Source organism: Scyliorhinus torazame, chromosome 1 (genome assembly GCF_047496885.1).
Source record: "Scyliorhinus torazame isolate Kashiwa2021f chromosome 1, sScyTor2.1, whole genome shotgun sequence".
NCBI lineage: Eukaryota > Metazoa > Chordata > Chondrichthyes > Carcharhiniformes > Scyliorhinidae > Scyliorhinus > Scyliorhinus torazame.
The window spans coordinates 360,807,485-360,821,806 of record NC_092707.1 but is presented as its reverse complement, the minus strand read 5'-3'; the positions used below and the strand labels follow the sequence as shown (position 1 = coordinate 360,821,806).

Sequence of the window (14,322 nt, the reverse complement as noted above, 5' to 3'; positions counted from 1 at the left end):
GGCTCAGTGCCAGAGACCTGGTCGCTAGAGCCTTCCCCCAGTAGGTCCTCTTCCCCCCCCTCAACAGCATCCAAAATGGTATACTTGTTTTGAAGTGGAACGGCTATGGGGAATCCCTGCACTGTCTGCCTGTTCCTGTCCCTGACTGTAACCCAGCTACTCTTGTCCTGCACCTTGGATGTGGCTACCTCCCTGTAACCCCTCTCTATCACCCCCTCTGCCCCCCGGATAATCCAAAGTTCATCCAGCTCCAGCTCCAGTTCCCTAACGGCAGGCTCTGAGGAGCTTGGGTTGGGTGCACTTCCCGCAGGTGTAGTCAGTGGGGACACCAGTGGTGCCCCTCACCACCCATATCCTACAGGAGGAGCATGCAACTGCCCTAGCTTCCATCCCCTCTGATCTGAATTCCCAAAGAGATTTAAAAGGAAAAAATAATAATTACACACCCACTAGGCCCTTAAAAAAAATATATATAATGCTGCTACTCTCTCAAGTGAACCCTCTAAAATTGGTGATTCTGCTAAATGATACAAAGATAGCTTGATGCCCCCAAAAAACAAACAAAAAAAACAACACTCTTACCTTACAGAATGTAGCTGGCCTGTGAACCAACTGGAACTCCGCCCTTCGACTCTGCTCCCAGTCAGCTGCACTCTCTGTAAACTCCCGGTTCCCTTCACGCTCTGAGGAAATGTAGGAAATGAAGTGAAAGGAGCACCTTGCTCCCTCCTCATGAACTTCGTCAGTCGCCAAACTTTCCCTGTAGCACTCAAATGCAACTCAGTCAGCACTCCAGTGCAAACAGTCAGCACTGTAAGATGGCTCACCTTTATACTGTCTGACTCTAGCCTCTGAAAACTGGCTTAATCCAATTAACAAGCTGCATCTGCAAGTAGAGCCTGATTAAACTGTTTAAAGCTGGTTTAAAACTCACCTTCTAACCCAAACAGCAACTTTTAAATTAATTTACTAAATAATAGAAAGACGAGACTTTAGATAAAAATGAACCCTTAATATCCCTCAATCATCAAACTCTCACTGTAGTACGCAAATGCAACCCAGTCAGCACTCCAGTGCAAACAAAGATGGTTAAGGGCCCAGTAAAACATGGTAGGGGGTAGCCTTGGATGAGGTGAAGTGAATTATAATCCTAGCCCCTTTTTGAGACTATTCCAGATGAGGCATACTCCTTCGAAAATTACTCCACTTCAGTTTGAGAAAGACAGGCTTCATCAACACTTAAATGGGTGTGAAGAACTGACCTCACTTCCCCAAAGGAAAGGAAGCACCAGAGAATATTATTGTCATCCAGATATCCTTAACAATATAGCGAAACTATAATACCCGGATATTAAAAGGGTCCGCACATCTCTCTTCAGCAATGTATATCTCTATTGCAGAGTGTACAAAGTTAGGTTTTTGAATTTGATTACAGACAACTGTATGAGACAATATTTTCCAAGTTATATAGAAGTTAATTAATATACCAAACATGCAATTCATTTTTGATGGTAATTCAATTTCAACATTGACAATTTTAGGAAAAATAAGTATAATCTTATTTTTAATGGAGAATCCAAGTCTTATTAATGTTACAGAGAAATATTTAATGTATCCAATATTTAAAGTAATATCTACCTTAAATCCCCGAATAGAAAACTACCAAGTCTAGCAAGCCACTTCTATCCCAATTAAGGGGAGAACCAGCACCACTATACTACAGCAGCTATCTTTACCTTGAAAGACGCTGGAGTGAGTATAGGCCCAATCTGCTTAACCTTTCCTCATAAGCCAATCCCTTCATTCAGGAATCAACGTAATGAACTTTCTCTGAACCACCTCAAATGCAAATAAAGCTCTCCTTAAGTAAGATCAAAATTAGACAGAATACTCTCATTGTAATCTCACTTACTATTATACGCAATCCCTCTTGTGGTGATATGCCTGTAAGCAATATCATAGATGGATGGTGTGTGACCTCCAACCAGTAGGTGGTGCAGCCACCCCATGTTGCCTCCAGACTGTGGTCATGTGACCAGGGACTCCCATATAAGTGGAGGCACATCCAGCCATCAACAGAAGATGAATAGAGGAGATGAAAGTAAGGCATACAGGTGAACAGTCATGCTAGGTGCAGTTCCAAAGGAGTACAAAGAAACTCCTGTTGCTAACTTTTGGCTGGTTCAATTGGCTCTGTTTTATAACCTTTGCTCTCAAGTCGCCAGGTATCTTTATGATACCGCCACGAGATTCAAGTTCAAGTAATGATCAATAACTCAATACACCAATTAGTACGATTCAAATCAAAGCACATTTATTATACACAGTAATCACTACTCATGCATAAATTCTACTTCTAAGCTACTTCTACAACTAACAGGCCTATACTTAGCTTCGGACTGGCCCACCATATCAGAGGAACAAATGGCCTTTCGTTCGTGTTCTGAGTCTGCGGGATTCGAAGTTGGTACGGACTGGTCACTAGGAGCGCCTATCTCGTAGCGAGCGTTGACTTAAGATTTACTGGGTCTCGGCAGCAGCTGTACCGGTCACTGTCAAGGGTTGGTTCACGTTGCTGAGTGACCTGGTCAAGAAGAACGATTTGAACTTGGGGGCTTAACTTTATAGTCCCCAGGGGCTTCCCGCCTTTCGGGGTGGACCCTGTGCCTGGTTCCAAGTGATTGGATTTCGTTCCAATCGCTTGGTTCAATTTCTCCAATACTGGGGCGGTTCCCTGATCGATGGGCGGTCTTGAGGTGTCCGCTCCTGCTGGCGCCGAGGAGTCTGGCTTGGCTTTGTTTATCCCAAATGTTTCGATTGTACCTGGGGATCGCTCATTAGTATGTAGATGGCTGCTACATTATTATGTAGATGGCTGCTTGTATCGATGCTGTCTGGGCTTTTGCAGAGTTTAATACACAGTAAACCTGCACCTGCTAGTTTCTGCCTGTGTTGGCTGAATTTCCCTGCAGCCTTTGCTGTTCTCCATTTTACGTCAGGAGTTGGCCAACCCAGGTGGCTACACTCCATGATAACTTGCTCTGTAACAGATCGCTATCTTACCATGTGAGATTCAATAAAGATCCTGGTTTGGACAAGTCTGCATGTTTTGTGGATTCCTTTGCAAGGTATAGAAGACCAAACACAGCACCCCTTACAATAAAGGCTGGCAGTCGATTTGCCTTCCTAATTATTTGCTGTATCTGCATGGTATCCTTTTGCGATTCATGATCAGAGTGGAGCTGAGTCCACAAAGATCAGCCATGATCTCATTAAATGGCGGAGCAGGCTCGAGGGGCCAGATGGCCTACTCCTGTTCCTAGTTCTTATGTAATATCTTATGTTCCACGACACCCAAATGATTCTACAGCAGCATTCTGCAGTCTCTCCCCATTTAAATAATAATCTACTTTTCTATTATTTCCACCAAAGTGAAGTACCCCACCTCTTCCCACATTATATTCCATCTGCCAAATTTGATCTATATCCCTTTGCCGACTTTGTGTTATCCTCCCAATTTGTTTTTGTTGTGATCCCCGTAGAGACCAATAACCTGTAAATAAGGAAATCGGCAAATGATGCCATCAGAAAAAAAATAATGGACAAGATTTCACTTCTTAACGCTTTTACTTTAACAATGAAATCAAAAATCAACAATAATTAAGCATTTCTTATCAAGCATATGGGGCGAAATTCTCCTACCCGCCCCGCCACATTTCTGCCCCGTCCGGCGGGAGTCTCCGTAGCACCGGCCGGTCAATGGGGTTTCCCATTGTGGGGCAGCCCCACGCCGTCGGGAAACCCCCGGGCGCCGGCAAAACGGATACTCCCGCCGGCGGAGAATGACGCCCACGATATCTAGATGAAAATGATAAATTTCACACGATTTACTTCTCGCACAATTTTCAGTGTCACTCCCGGCACATATCTGGCACAAAGCACAGTCTTAAAGTTCTTTAAACTCTCCCATCTATGCATAGAGACTCTCACTTCTACTGTCTGGATTCATCCCTTGTGTCACTTTCACCAGCAGCTTTGTTGAATCCGAATTTCCTGGATACAATTATCACCAAAAAGGTGCACTTCTATGCACTCGGTCTCCCTTGGATTGGATTTTGTTTATTGTCACGTGTACCAAGGTACAGTGAAGAGTATTTTTCTGCGAGCCGCTCAACAGATCATTAAGTACAGGAAAAGAAAAGGAAGTAAAAGAAAATACATAATAGGGCAACACAAAGTACACAATGTAACTACATAACACCGGCATTGGGTGAAGCATACAGAGGTGTAGTGTTAATGAGGTCAGTCCATAAGATGGTCGTTTAGGAGTCTAGTAACAGCGGGGAAGAAGCTGTTTTCGAGTCTGTTCATGTGTGTTCTCAGACTTCTGTGTCTCCTGCCCGATGGAAGAAGTTGGAAGAGTGAGTAAGCCGGGTGGGAGGGGTGTTTGATTATGCTGCCCGCTTTCCCTAGGCAGCGGGAGGTGTAGATGGAGTCAATGGATGGGAGGCAGGTTCGTGTTATGGACTGGGCTGTGTTCACGACTCTCTGAAGTTTCTTGCGGTCTTGGGCCGAGCAGTTGCCATACCAGGCTGTGATGCAGCCCGATAGGATGCTTTCTATGATGCATCTGCAAAAATTGGTAAGGGTTAATGTGGACATGCTGAATTTCTTTAGTTTCCTGAGGAAGTATAGGCGCTGTTGTGCTTTCTTAGTGGTAGCGTCGACGTGGGTGGACCAGGACATATTTTTGGAGATGTGTACCTCTAGGAATTTGAAACTTGAAACTGCTAACCATCTCCACCTCGGCCCCGTTGATGCTGACAGGGGTGTTTTCTGAATCATGTTATCTGAATCTTGGATCATGTTAGTCCTGATATCGTAATTTTCCAGAGTTCTTTTCAAACTGACCAGCTCACAACATCTCTTTTTATTGAGTGGTCAACTCTAGGGCAAACCACTAGCTCTTTAGCATGCTTGAGCTATTCATACCACTTTTAGGTTTCAATCCCTTTTACCGAGGCCACACCAAAAGCTCCAGGCAGTGCTTGTGTTTTGCAGCAATGCAACAGGCTGAAACATGATATTCCCAATTAGTTTCGATTTGCATTTTTGTGTCCCTTGTTTCGATAGAAACAAACAAATAGGAGCAGGAATATGCTATTCGGCCCCTCAAGCCTGCCTCATCATGCACTATCTAAACAGCATTCTCCCACTCTCTCCATAACCATTAATGTCATTAGTATGTAGAAATCTATCTATCACCTTCTTAAATATATTCAATGACTTGGCCTGTACAACCTTCTGAGTGAAGAAACTTACCCTCAGCTCAATCCTAAATGGCCTAACCTGTACCTGAGACCATGACCCCTTGTCATAGATCCCCCCACCCTCAAGCCAGAGGAAACAACATCCCTGCATCCAGTCTGTCCAGCCCTGTCAGAATTTTATGCATTTCAATTAGATCCTCTCATTCTCCTAAACTCCAGTGAAGATAGGCCTTGTCAATTTAATCTTTCCTCATATGACAATCCTGCCATCCCAGGAATCAGTCTGGTGAACCTTCGCTGCCCCCCTCTATGACAAGTATATCCTTCCTTTGATAAAGATACCAAAACTGCACACATTGCTCCAGGTGTGGTCTCACCAAAGCCCAGAACAGCTGCAGTAAGACATAATTTGTTCCTGTACTCAGGTTCTGTTACAATGAAGGCCAACGTGCCATTTGCCTTCAGAACTGCTGGCTGCATCTGAATGCTTTCTTTCAGTGACTCGTGTACAAGGACACATACGTTATTTTGTACATCAACACTTCCCAATCTATCCCAATTTAAATAATTATCTTCCATTCTGTTTTTCCTACCAAAGTGGATAAGTTCACACTTACGCACATTATACTGCATCTGCCGTGTGTCAAAGCCCGACTCAGAGTAAGACTCCAACAATAAAATCTAAGTTTAACATCCACAGTTAGTTTTATTTTTACTTCCACAAGGGGAGACTGCAGCTAAACGATGGTTAGGGCGAGACTCTGCAGTACAATGGTTATTTGCTATATTTATACACTGGAGTAAACCGGTAACTCATGACTCTGAGTTAATCAGCTTATGGTGTAACTATGTTCAGAAACAGATTAATTTAAGAACCGAAACTAAGGAGCATAATAGGTTTTCAACTGTAACTTTTGGTTAGTTAATTGTTCAACTGGTTCAAACCAGTTCCACCGCATTGTGATTTGAAACCTATAAAAGCAGCTGCAGCTGATTGCTGCTTTGGCTGAGTGAGAGTGCTCTTGGAGTTAGGTGGAACTGGGAGAAGGAGAAACTGGCAGCTAAGACTACATTTATCGGTTTTTTGTGGCATTGTAGACATGGCAGGAGATCCAAGACCTGTGTCATGCTCCCCTTGTGCGATGTGGGAGTTCAGAGACATGTCCACTGTCTCTGGCTCCTTCACGTGCAAGAAATGTGCCTAGCTGCAGCTCCGTTAGACTGACGGCTCTGGAGCTACAGATGGACTCACTTTGGAGCATCCATGATACTGAGGAAGTCGTGGATAGTATGTTTAGTGAGTTGGTCACACCGCAGATAAAGAGTACTGAGAGAGGTAGGAAATGGCTGACCAACAGGCAGAGGAAGAATAGGAAGGCAGTGCAGGGTCCCCTGCAGTCATCTCCCTCCAAAACAAGTATACTGTTTTGGATACTGTTGGGGGAGATGGCTCACCAGGGGAAGGCAGCAATATCCAGGTTCATGGCACCGTGGCTGGCTCTGCTGCGCAGGAGGGCAGGAAAAAGAGTGGTAGAGCTAAAGTGATAAGTAGACAGGCGTTTCGGCAAACGCAAACGAGACTCCAGGAAGGTATGTTGCCTCCCGGGTGCAAGGGCCTTGGTGTCTCCGAGTGGCTACAGGACATTCATAAAGGGGAGGGTGAACAGCCAGCAGTCGTGGTGCATATAGGCACCGACGATATAAGTAAGAAATTGGATGAGGTCCTACATATAGAGAGTTAGGGGCGAAACTAACAAGTAGGACCTCAAAGGTAGTAATCTTGGGATTGCTACCAGTGCCACGTGCTAGTAAGAGGAGGAATGACAGGATTGACAGGATGAATGCTTGAGAGGCAGTGCAGGAGGGAGGGATTAAGATTTTTGGGACATTGGAACCGGTTCCGGGAGAGGTAGGACCACGACAAATGGGACGATCTACACCTGGGCAGGACTGGAACCAATGCTCGAGGGGGGTTGTTTGCTCACGCTGTTGGGGAGGGTTTTAACTAATATGATAGGGGGAGGGGAACTATGTAAGGAGTCAGAGAAAGAGGGAGCAAGGACAAAAACAAAAGATAGAAAAGGGAATTAGAAAAGTGATCAGCAAAGAAACCAAGAGCAAAATACAAACAGGGCAAAAGAGAAAAGTATTGGGAGCAAGACAAACAATGTGAAAAAGACAAACTTAAAGGCTTTGTGCCCTAATGCATGGAGCGTTTGAAATAAAATGGATGAACTAATCGTGCAGATAGATATAAATGGGTACGATATAATTGGGATTATGGAAACATGGCTGCAGGGTGACTAGGGATGGGAATTGAATGTCCCAGGTTATTCAGTATTTAGGAAGGACAGGCATAAAAGAAAAGGTGGTGGTGTGGTACTGCTGTTTAAAGAGAAAATTAACACAATAGTGAGAAAGAGGATATTAGCTCTGACAACGTGGAGTCTGTATGGGTAGAGTTGAGAAGTACCAAAGGGCAAAAAACTTTTGTGGATGTCATATATAGACACCCCCCCAAACTGCCGTGCTGATGTTGGGAATAGCATTAAACAGGAAAGTGGAGATGCATGTAATAAGGGAATAGCGGTGATCATGCGTGATTTTAATCTGCACATAGATTGGGCAAATCAAATTAGCCACAAAGTCATAGAGGAGGAATTCCTGGAGTGTATACTGGATGGTTTTCTTGACCAATATGTGGAGGAACCAACTAGAGAGCAGGCCATTTTAGACTGGCAGCTTACTATCTGAACGGTTGTAAATTGGGAGAGGGAGTGTGCAGCGGGACCTGGGTGTCCTTGTGCACCATTCGCTGAAGGTAAGCATGCAGGTGCAGCAGGCGGTAAATCATAGTATCATAGAAGGCTAAAGAAGGCTAATGGTATGTTGACCTTCATTGTGAGAGGTTTTGAATACAGGAGAAGGGATGTGTTGTTGCAATTCTATAGCGCCTTGGTGAAGCCACACCTAGAATATTGTGTGCAGTTTTGGTCTCCTTTTCTGAGGAAGGATGTTCTTGTGATAACCAGATGTCTGGTTTGTTTGTCCAGTTGATACAATTAAAGACGGGGTTAACACAGTTAAGGGATCTGCTTTATTTCTGGCTGCAGTCTCACTTTAATGAGGTCAAAGCGCTTTGTACAAGGTCTGTGGTTTCAGATGGGTATTTATGCGTAACTGATACTGCAAATATGCTTTTCAAATAGGTAGTTTCTTATTCTTGCCCTGTCAGAAGTTTTGTTGGGCCATTATAATTATGACCAAACATCCCATCATGCATTGGTTATATTAACCAGAAACCTACACTTCCACACATGGACTTGCCCACTCACTGAACTTGTCTAAATCACCTGAAGCTTCATTACAGTCTCTCATCATTCACATTCCCACCTCGTTTTGTGTTGCCAACAAACTTGGAAATATTACATTAGTGCTATTAGGGAGTTCCAAGTTTTTGACTCAGTAACAGTGAAAGAAAGGCAAGATATTTCTAATTCAGGATGAAATGTGACTTGGAGGGGAATATGCAGGTGGTGATGAGCCCATCCTAACCTTTCCTGCTAGATGTAGCGGTCGTGGTCACATATAAGGACCAGGAACTTTCTTTCGGATCGGCAGAAGAGATGATGAACTTTATCAGGGACAAGGGACTGGCAGGAGATGGAGGACATTGAACTTTGCAGCAAGTAGTTATGTTTTAGAACTTTGGTTAAGCTTCTTTTCTTCTGGTTTGTATGAACCATTTTTTCACTAAGTTTGGGGCCGTTGCTTAGTTTTGTTTGTGGGTTAGCTTTGTTCTTAATGTGGGATGGTGTGTTGAATTTTCTTCTTTGTGTTTGTTGGGGATTGTAATGTTTGCATATGTAAGTTGGTTGAGCGGTGGGGAGAGGGATCAGTGGGGGGTAGGATGCTTGGTCCCATGGGAGAAGGCTACCAGGCTAGCTGGGCGGGCTAGCTCATGGAAGCGCAGTGGGGGGTGAGTAGGTGATAAGTTTTCTGACGGGGGTTGGGATTATAATTTTGTTATGGGGTGGGGGGGGGGGGGGAGAGAGAGGGGGATACAAATCTGCTGACAGGGATGGGATTGACGAATGGTGACAGTGCGGGGATCGATGATGGTGGGCACCCAAGAGCGGGCCTGGAAAGGCGCGGGACACGGGCTGGAGGCTGGCCTAGGAACGGTTATGGTTGATCGGCAGAGGAGGGGGGGGCGGGGTTCCCCCGACCAGGCTAATCACATGGCATGTGAGAGGGCTGAATGGCGTTTTCGTGCATCTGAAGAGCTTAAAGGCGGACATGGCAATGCTACAAGAGACACACCTGAGGGTAGTGAATCAGACTAGGCTGAGGAAGGGGTGGGTTGGCAGGTATTTAATTTGGGGCTAGACTCTAAAACTAGGGGGTAGCGATTTTGATTAATAAGCGGGTGTCATTTGAAGTGGGAAGCATAGTTACGATCTCGGGGGGTAGGTACGTTATGCTGAGTGGGAAGCTGGAGGGGATGTCAGTGGTACTGGTGAACATTTATGCACCAAACTGGGATGATGTGGAGTTCATGGGGCGGGTGTTGGGGAAGATTCCCGCATCAGCTGATCATGGGGGGAGGGACTTTAATACGGTTATGGATCCAAGGCTGGATCAGTCGAGCACGAGGACAGGGAGGGTGTCAGCTACCGTGAAGGAACTAAAGGGGTTTATGGCACAGATAGGAGGGGTCGATCCATGGAGATTTGGACGGCCGAGATCGAAGGAGTTTTCTTTTTTCTCCCATGTACACAAAGTGTACTCCTGGATTATTTCGTTTTGAATAGGGCTTTTCTGGCAGGGGCGGTAGATGCCGAATAAGTGGCGATTGTAGTGTCGGTCCATGCCCCCCACTGGGTGGATTTTCGGGTGAGCAAGGAGGGGGCCAGCGGCCGCACTGGAGTTTAGATGTAGGACTGTTAGTAGATGAGGAGGTGTGTGTGCAGGTGAGGGAGGCCATGCAGAACTATGAGGAGATAAATGACATAGGGGAGGTTTCGGCAGCAATGGTTTGGGAGGCACTTAAGGCAGTAGTTGGGGGGAGTTTATTTCGATACGGGCAAATAGGGAGAAGGTGGAGCGGGCAGAGATGGACAGGCTGATTAGGGAGATTCTTCAGGGAGACAGGAGGTACTCGGATGCCCCAGAGGCGGGGCTGTTGAAGGAACGGCAGAAGCTGCAGATGGAGCTTGGCCTGCTATCTACAGGGATGGCAGTGGGGCAGTTGGGTAAAGCGAGAGGGGCGGTGTATGAATAGGGGGAGAAGGCCAGCAGGATGTTAGCACACCAGCGTAGGAAATGGGAGGCGGATAGGGAGAGTGAAGGATAGAAGGGGGAACACGATCTTGGACCTAGCGGGGGTGAACGGGGTGTTCAGGCTGTATGTGTCAGAACCCCCAGCTGTGTTGGAGGGGGTGAGGCGGTTTTTGGAAAGTTTGGAGTTTCCGAGGGTCGAGGAAGAGCTGGTGTATGGCTTAAGGGCCCCGACTGGGTTGTCTGAAGTAGTGGAGGGATTGGAAGCTCTGCAGTCTGGCAAGGCCCCGGAGTCGGACGGGTACCCGGTGGAACTTTATAAGACGTTTTCTGTGGTGCTGGGGCCCTTGCTGGTGAGGTCATTCAATGAGGCTAGGGAGCGAGGTATTCTTCCCCCAACGATGTCACAAGCTTCGATTTACCTGATTCTGAAGTGGGAGAAGGACCTGGAACAGTGCGGATCATACAGAACAATCTCCCTTTTGAATGTAGACGCCCAATTGCTGGCCAAGGTTTTGGCCTCGGGAATAGAATATTGTGTGTTGGGGAGGACCGGGGGGGTTTGAAAAAGAGAGACAGTTAACAGCCAACTTCAGAAGGCTCCTGAATGTGATCATGATGCCCTCCGAGGGTAGGGAGGTGGAGGTAGTGGTCGCTATGGATGTGGAGAAGGAATTCGGCCGGGTGGAGTGGGAATATGTGGGAAACCCTGCGGTTTGGGTTTGGTCAGGGTTTTGTAGACTGTGTCCGGGGTGGGTGGGGGGGGATTGGCCCGACCAAATTTTAGGAACTATTATTGGGTGGCAAATATAGCTATGATCAGGAAGTGGGTAGTGGGGGAGGGGTCGCTATGGGAGTGGGTGGAGGCGGTATCATGTGAGGACACAGGCCTGGGGGCACTGGTCACGACACCTCTGCCGTCCTCGCCGGCTCGGTAGTCCACAAGCCAGTGGTAGTGGCGGCTTTGAGGGGATAGTAACGGAAGCATTTGGGAGTGGTGTGAGCGTCAGTATGGACTCCAATTTGTGGGAACCACCGGTTTGTGCCGGGGAGGCTGGATGGGGGTTTCAGAGATGGCAGCGAGCTGGGATTGAGCAGTTGGGGGACCTGTTTGTTGATGGCAGCTTCCCGTGTTTGGAGGACTTGGAGGAGGAGTTTGAACTGCCAGGCGGGAATGGGATCTGCTATGTGCAGATGAGGGACTTTGCACGGAGGCAGGTCTCAACCTTTCCGCTTCTACCGCCTCAGGGGATACAGGACACGGCAGTTTCGAAAACAGGAGTGGGGGAGGGGAAGGTCTCGGAAATTTACAAAGAACTCATGGAATGGAAGGGTACCCAGATAGGGGAGGTAAAGCGTTAGTGGGAGGATGAGTTGGGTGAGGAACTAGAGGCGGGTATGTGGGAGGATGCTCTGAATAGAGTCAATACATCCTCAAGATGTGCGAGGCTCAGCCTAATACAATTCCAGGTGGTCCACCAGGCACACATCATAGATTATCATAGAATTTACAGTGCAGAAGGAGGCCATTCAGCCCATCGAGTCCGCACCGGCTCTTGGAAAGAGCACCCCACCCAAGGTCAACACCTCCACCCTATCCCCATAAACCAGTAACCCCACCCAACACTAAGGGCAATTTATCATGGCCAATCCACCTAACCTGCACATCTTTGGACTGTGGGAGGAAACCGGAGCACCCGGAGGAAACCCACACACACACGGGGAGGATGGTACATGACAGTGGCCCGGATGAGCAGGTATTTTCAAGGGGTGGAGGACAGGTGTGGGCGGTGTGCGGGAGGACCCACAAATCATGTCCACATGTTTTGGGCATGTCCGAAGCTTAGGGGATTCTGGCAAGGATTTGCAGATGTCATGTCCATGGTACTAAAAACAAGGATGGCGCCGAGTCCACAGGTTGCGATTTCTGGATTGTCAGAAGACCCGGGAGTCCAGGGGGCGAGAGAGGCTGACATTCTGGCCTTTGCCTCCCTGGTAGCTTGGAGACGGATCTTATTGGCGTGGAGGGAACTCGGAGCGCCCAAAATCAGGGGCATGGTTCGTGACATGGCAGGGTTTCTCAGACTTGAGAAAATCAAATTCACCCTGAGAGGATTGACGGTCGGGTTCGTCCGGAGGTGGCAGCTGTTTATCGACTGCTTCGGGGAAAATTAAACTGTTAGCAGATATGATAAGGAGGGAAGGGGGTGTAAGGGAATGAGGGGGGTAGGGGGAGATAGTTTAGTATAGGCGGGATCAGTGAGTGGAAGAGGAAGGACTTGGGGAACTGTTTGTGTAAGCCATGTTGGCTGGGTATGGTTGTTGGTTGGGGGGGGGGTGTTATTTACTGTGTTATTTTTACATTCAAAAGTGTCGTTAAAAAATCACAAATGCCTTCATAAAATGTTTTTTTTATATGGCAAGAGTGGCATGTGGCGCAGTGGTTGGCACTGGGACTGCGGCACTGAGGACCCGGGTTCGAATCCCGGCCCTGGGTCATTGTCCGTATGGATTTTGCACATTCTCCCATGTCTGCGTGGGTTTCACCCCCATAACCCAAAGATGTGCAGGATTGGCCATGTTAAATTGCCCCTTAATTGGAAAAAAAAATAATTGGGTACTCTAAATTAATTTTTTTAATAAATGGCTGTTCACACCACACTCCTGACCTTGCCTGGAACAAATTCCCATTCAGGCCTCCACTTAAATTGATGACATCATCACACCCAATTTGCATATTTAAAGCAGCCTGCTTCCTTCCTATGATTGTCCTGCTCACTGGCTCAAAAGAGCAGGTCAATAAAGGGGTAACCAACTCATGTGATTTTAAATGGAGTGTATTGCTTGAAAGTATGGGGGGAGCAGATTCAAGATTAACTTTCAAAAGGGAATTGGATAAATACAAAGGAAAAATAATGCTGAACTGTTGGAAAAGCACAGGGAGTGAGACAAATGGTCAGCTTGTTCAACAGGGGTACGATGGAAAATTATTCCCTTCTGTGCTGTATGATTCTACAATTATAAGAATTTAGGTCCTAAGAGTTTTCTTTGGTTTTAACAGCATCAATCTGATAGTCCATTCTCAACTTTGTCGTATTACCGGAACCTTGGAAAGATAAGAACAAGTGAAGCAGCTCTACAGTTTGGTGATTTCAATATTTTGTCAAATACAACAAATTTACTTGCTTTTGTAAGACAATGGGATCGAGCAGTCATTTTAGTTGTCTTGAATTTTGGTACCAACACTACTTTAGATTTAACTGAGACACTTATGCCTCCATCTGCTATTCTACTAGCAAAGTCAAAAGGCCTAACACCATGCGAGCTAGTAGATTTGCATAAAATGAAGGCAGAAGCAACCACAGGATACATACTAAAATATTTTATTGAACATTAATTCTTTTATTGTCTTATATTTTTTAAATTAAAAGAATTATAAGTGTGTCTAATTAAACTGCAGTATGCACATGTTAAAAAACAAGTTCATTGATTGCTTTTCATACAATAAATGAAAACCACTTAAATACTAGATCTATATTTTTATTTCAATTTAAACAATTTACCTCAACAACAAACATTCAACCAAGTGTGTCAATAGGGGAACACTAGAGCTGCTCCAGGTGTTTGGGTCTTTCTCAGGGTACAAATTAAATCCAGACAAGAGTGAATATTTTGTGGTGTCTCGGCCAGGGGTGGGGGCAGGGGTGGGGGTAGAGGTGGGGGGGGGGGGTTGCCATTCTGTAAGGCAAGGACTCACTTTAGATACCTGGGG

At 46.2% G+C, this 14,322-nt stretch overlaps 1 protein-coding gene across 1 annotated transcript in view; it reads left to right on the top strand.

The window, feature by feature from the left end:
* Window positions 1-13,947, top strand: part of LOC140421817 (4F2 cell-surface antigen heavy chain-like) — a 156,054-nt gene extending 142,107 nt beyond the window's left edge. The window contains exon 5 of the mRNA XM_072506794.1: window positions 13,612-13,947. Coding sequence (XP_072362895.1) covers window positions 13,612-13,947 — 336 coding nt within the window. The remainder of the gene's footprint in view (window positions 1-13,611) is intronic.
* Window positions 13,948-14,322: the final 375 nt, after the last annotated feature.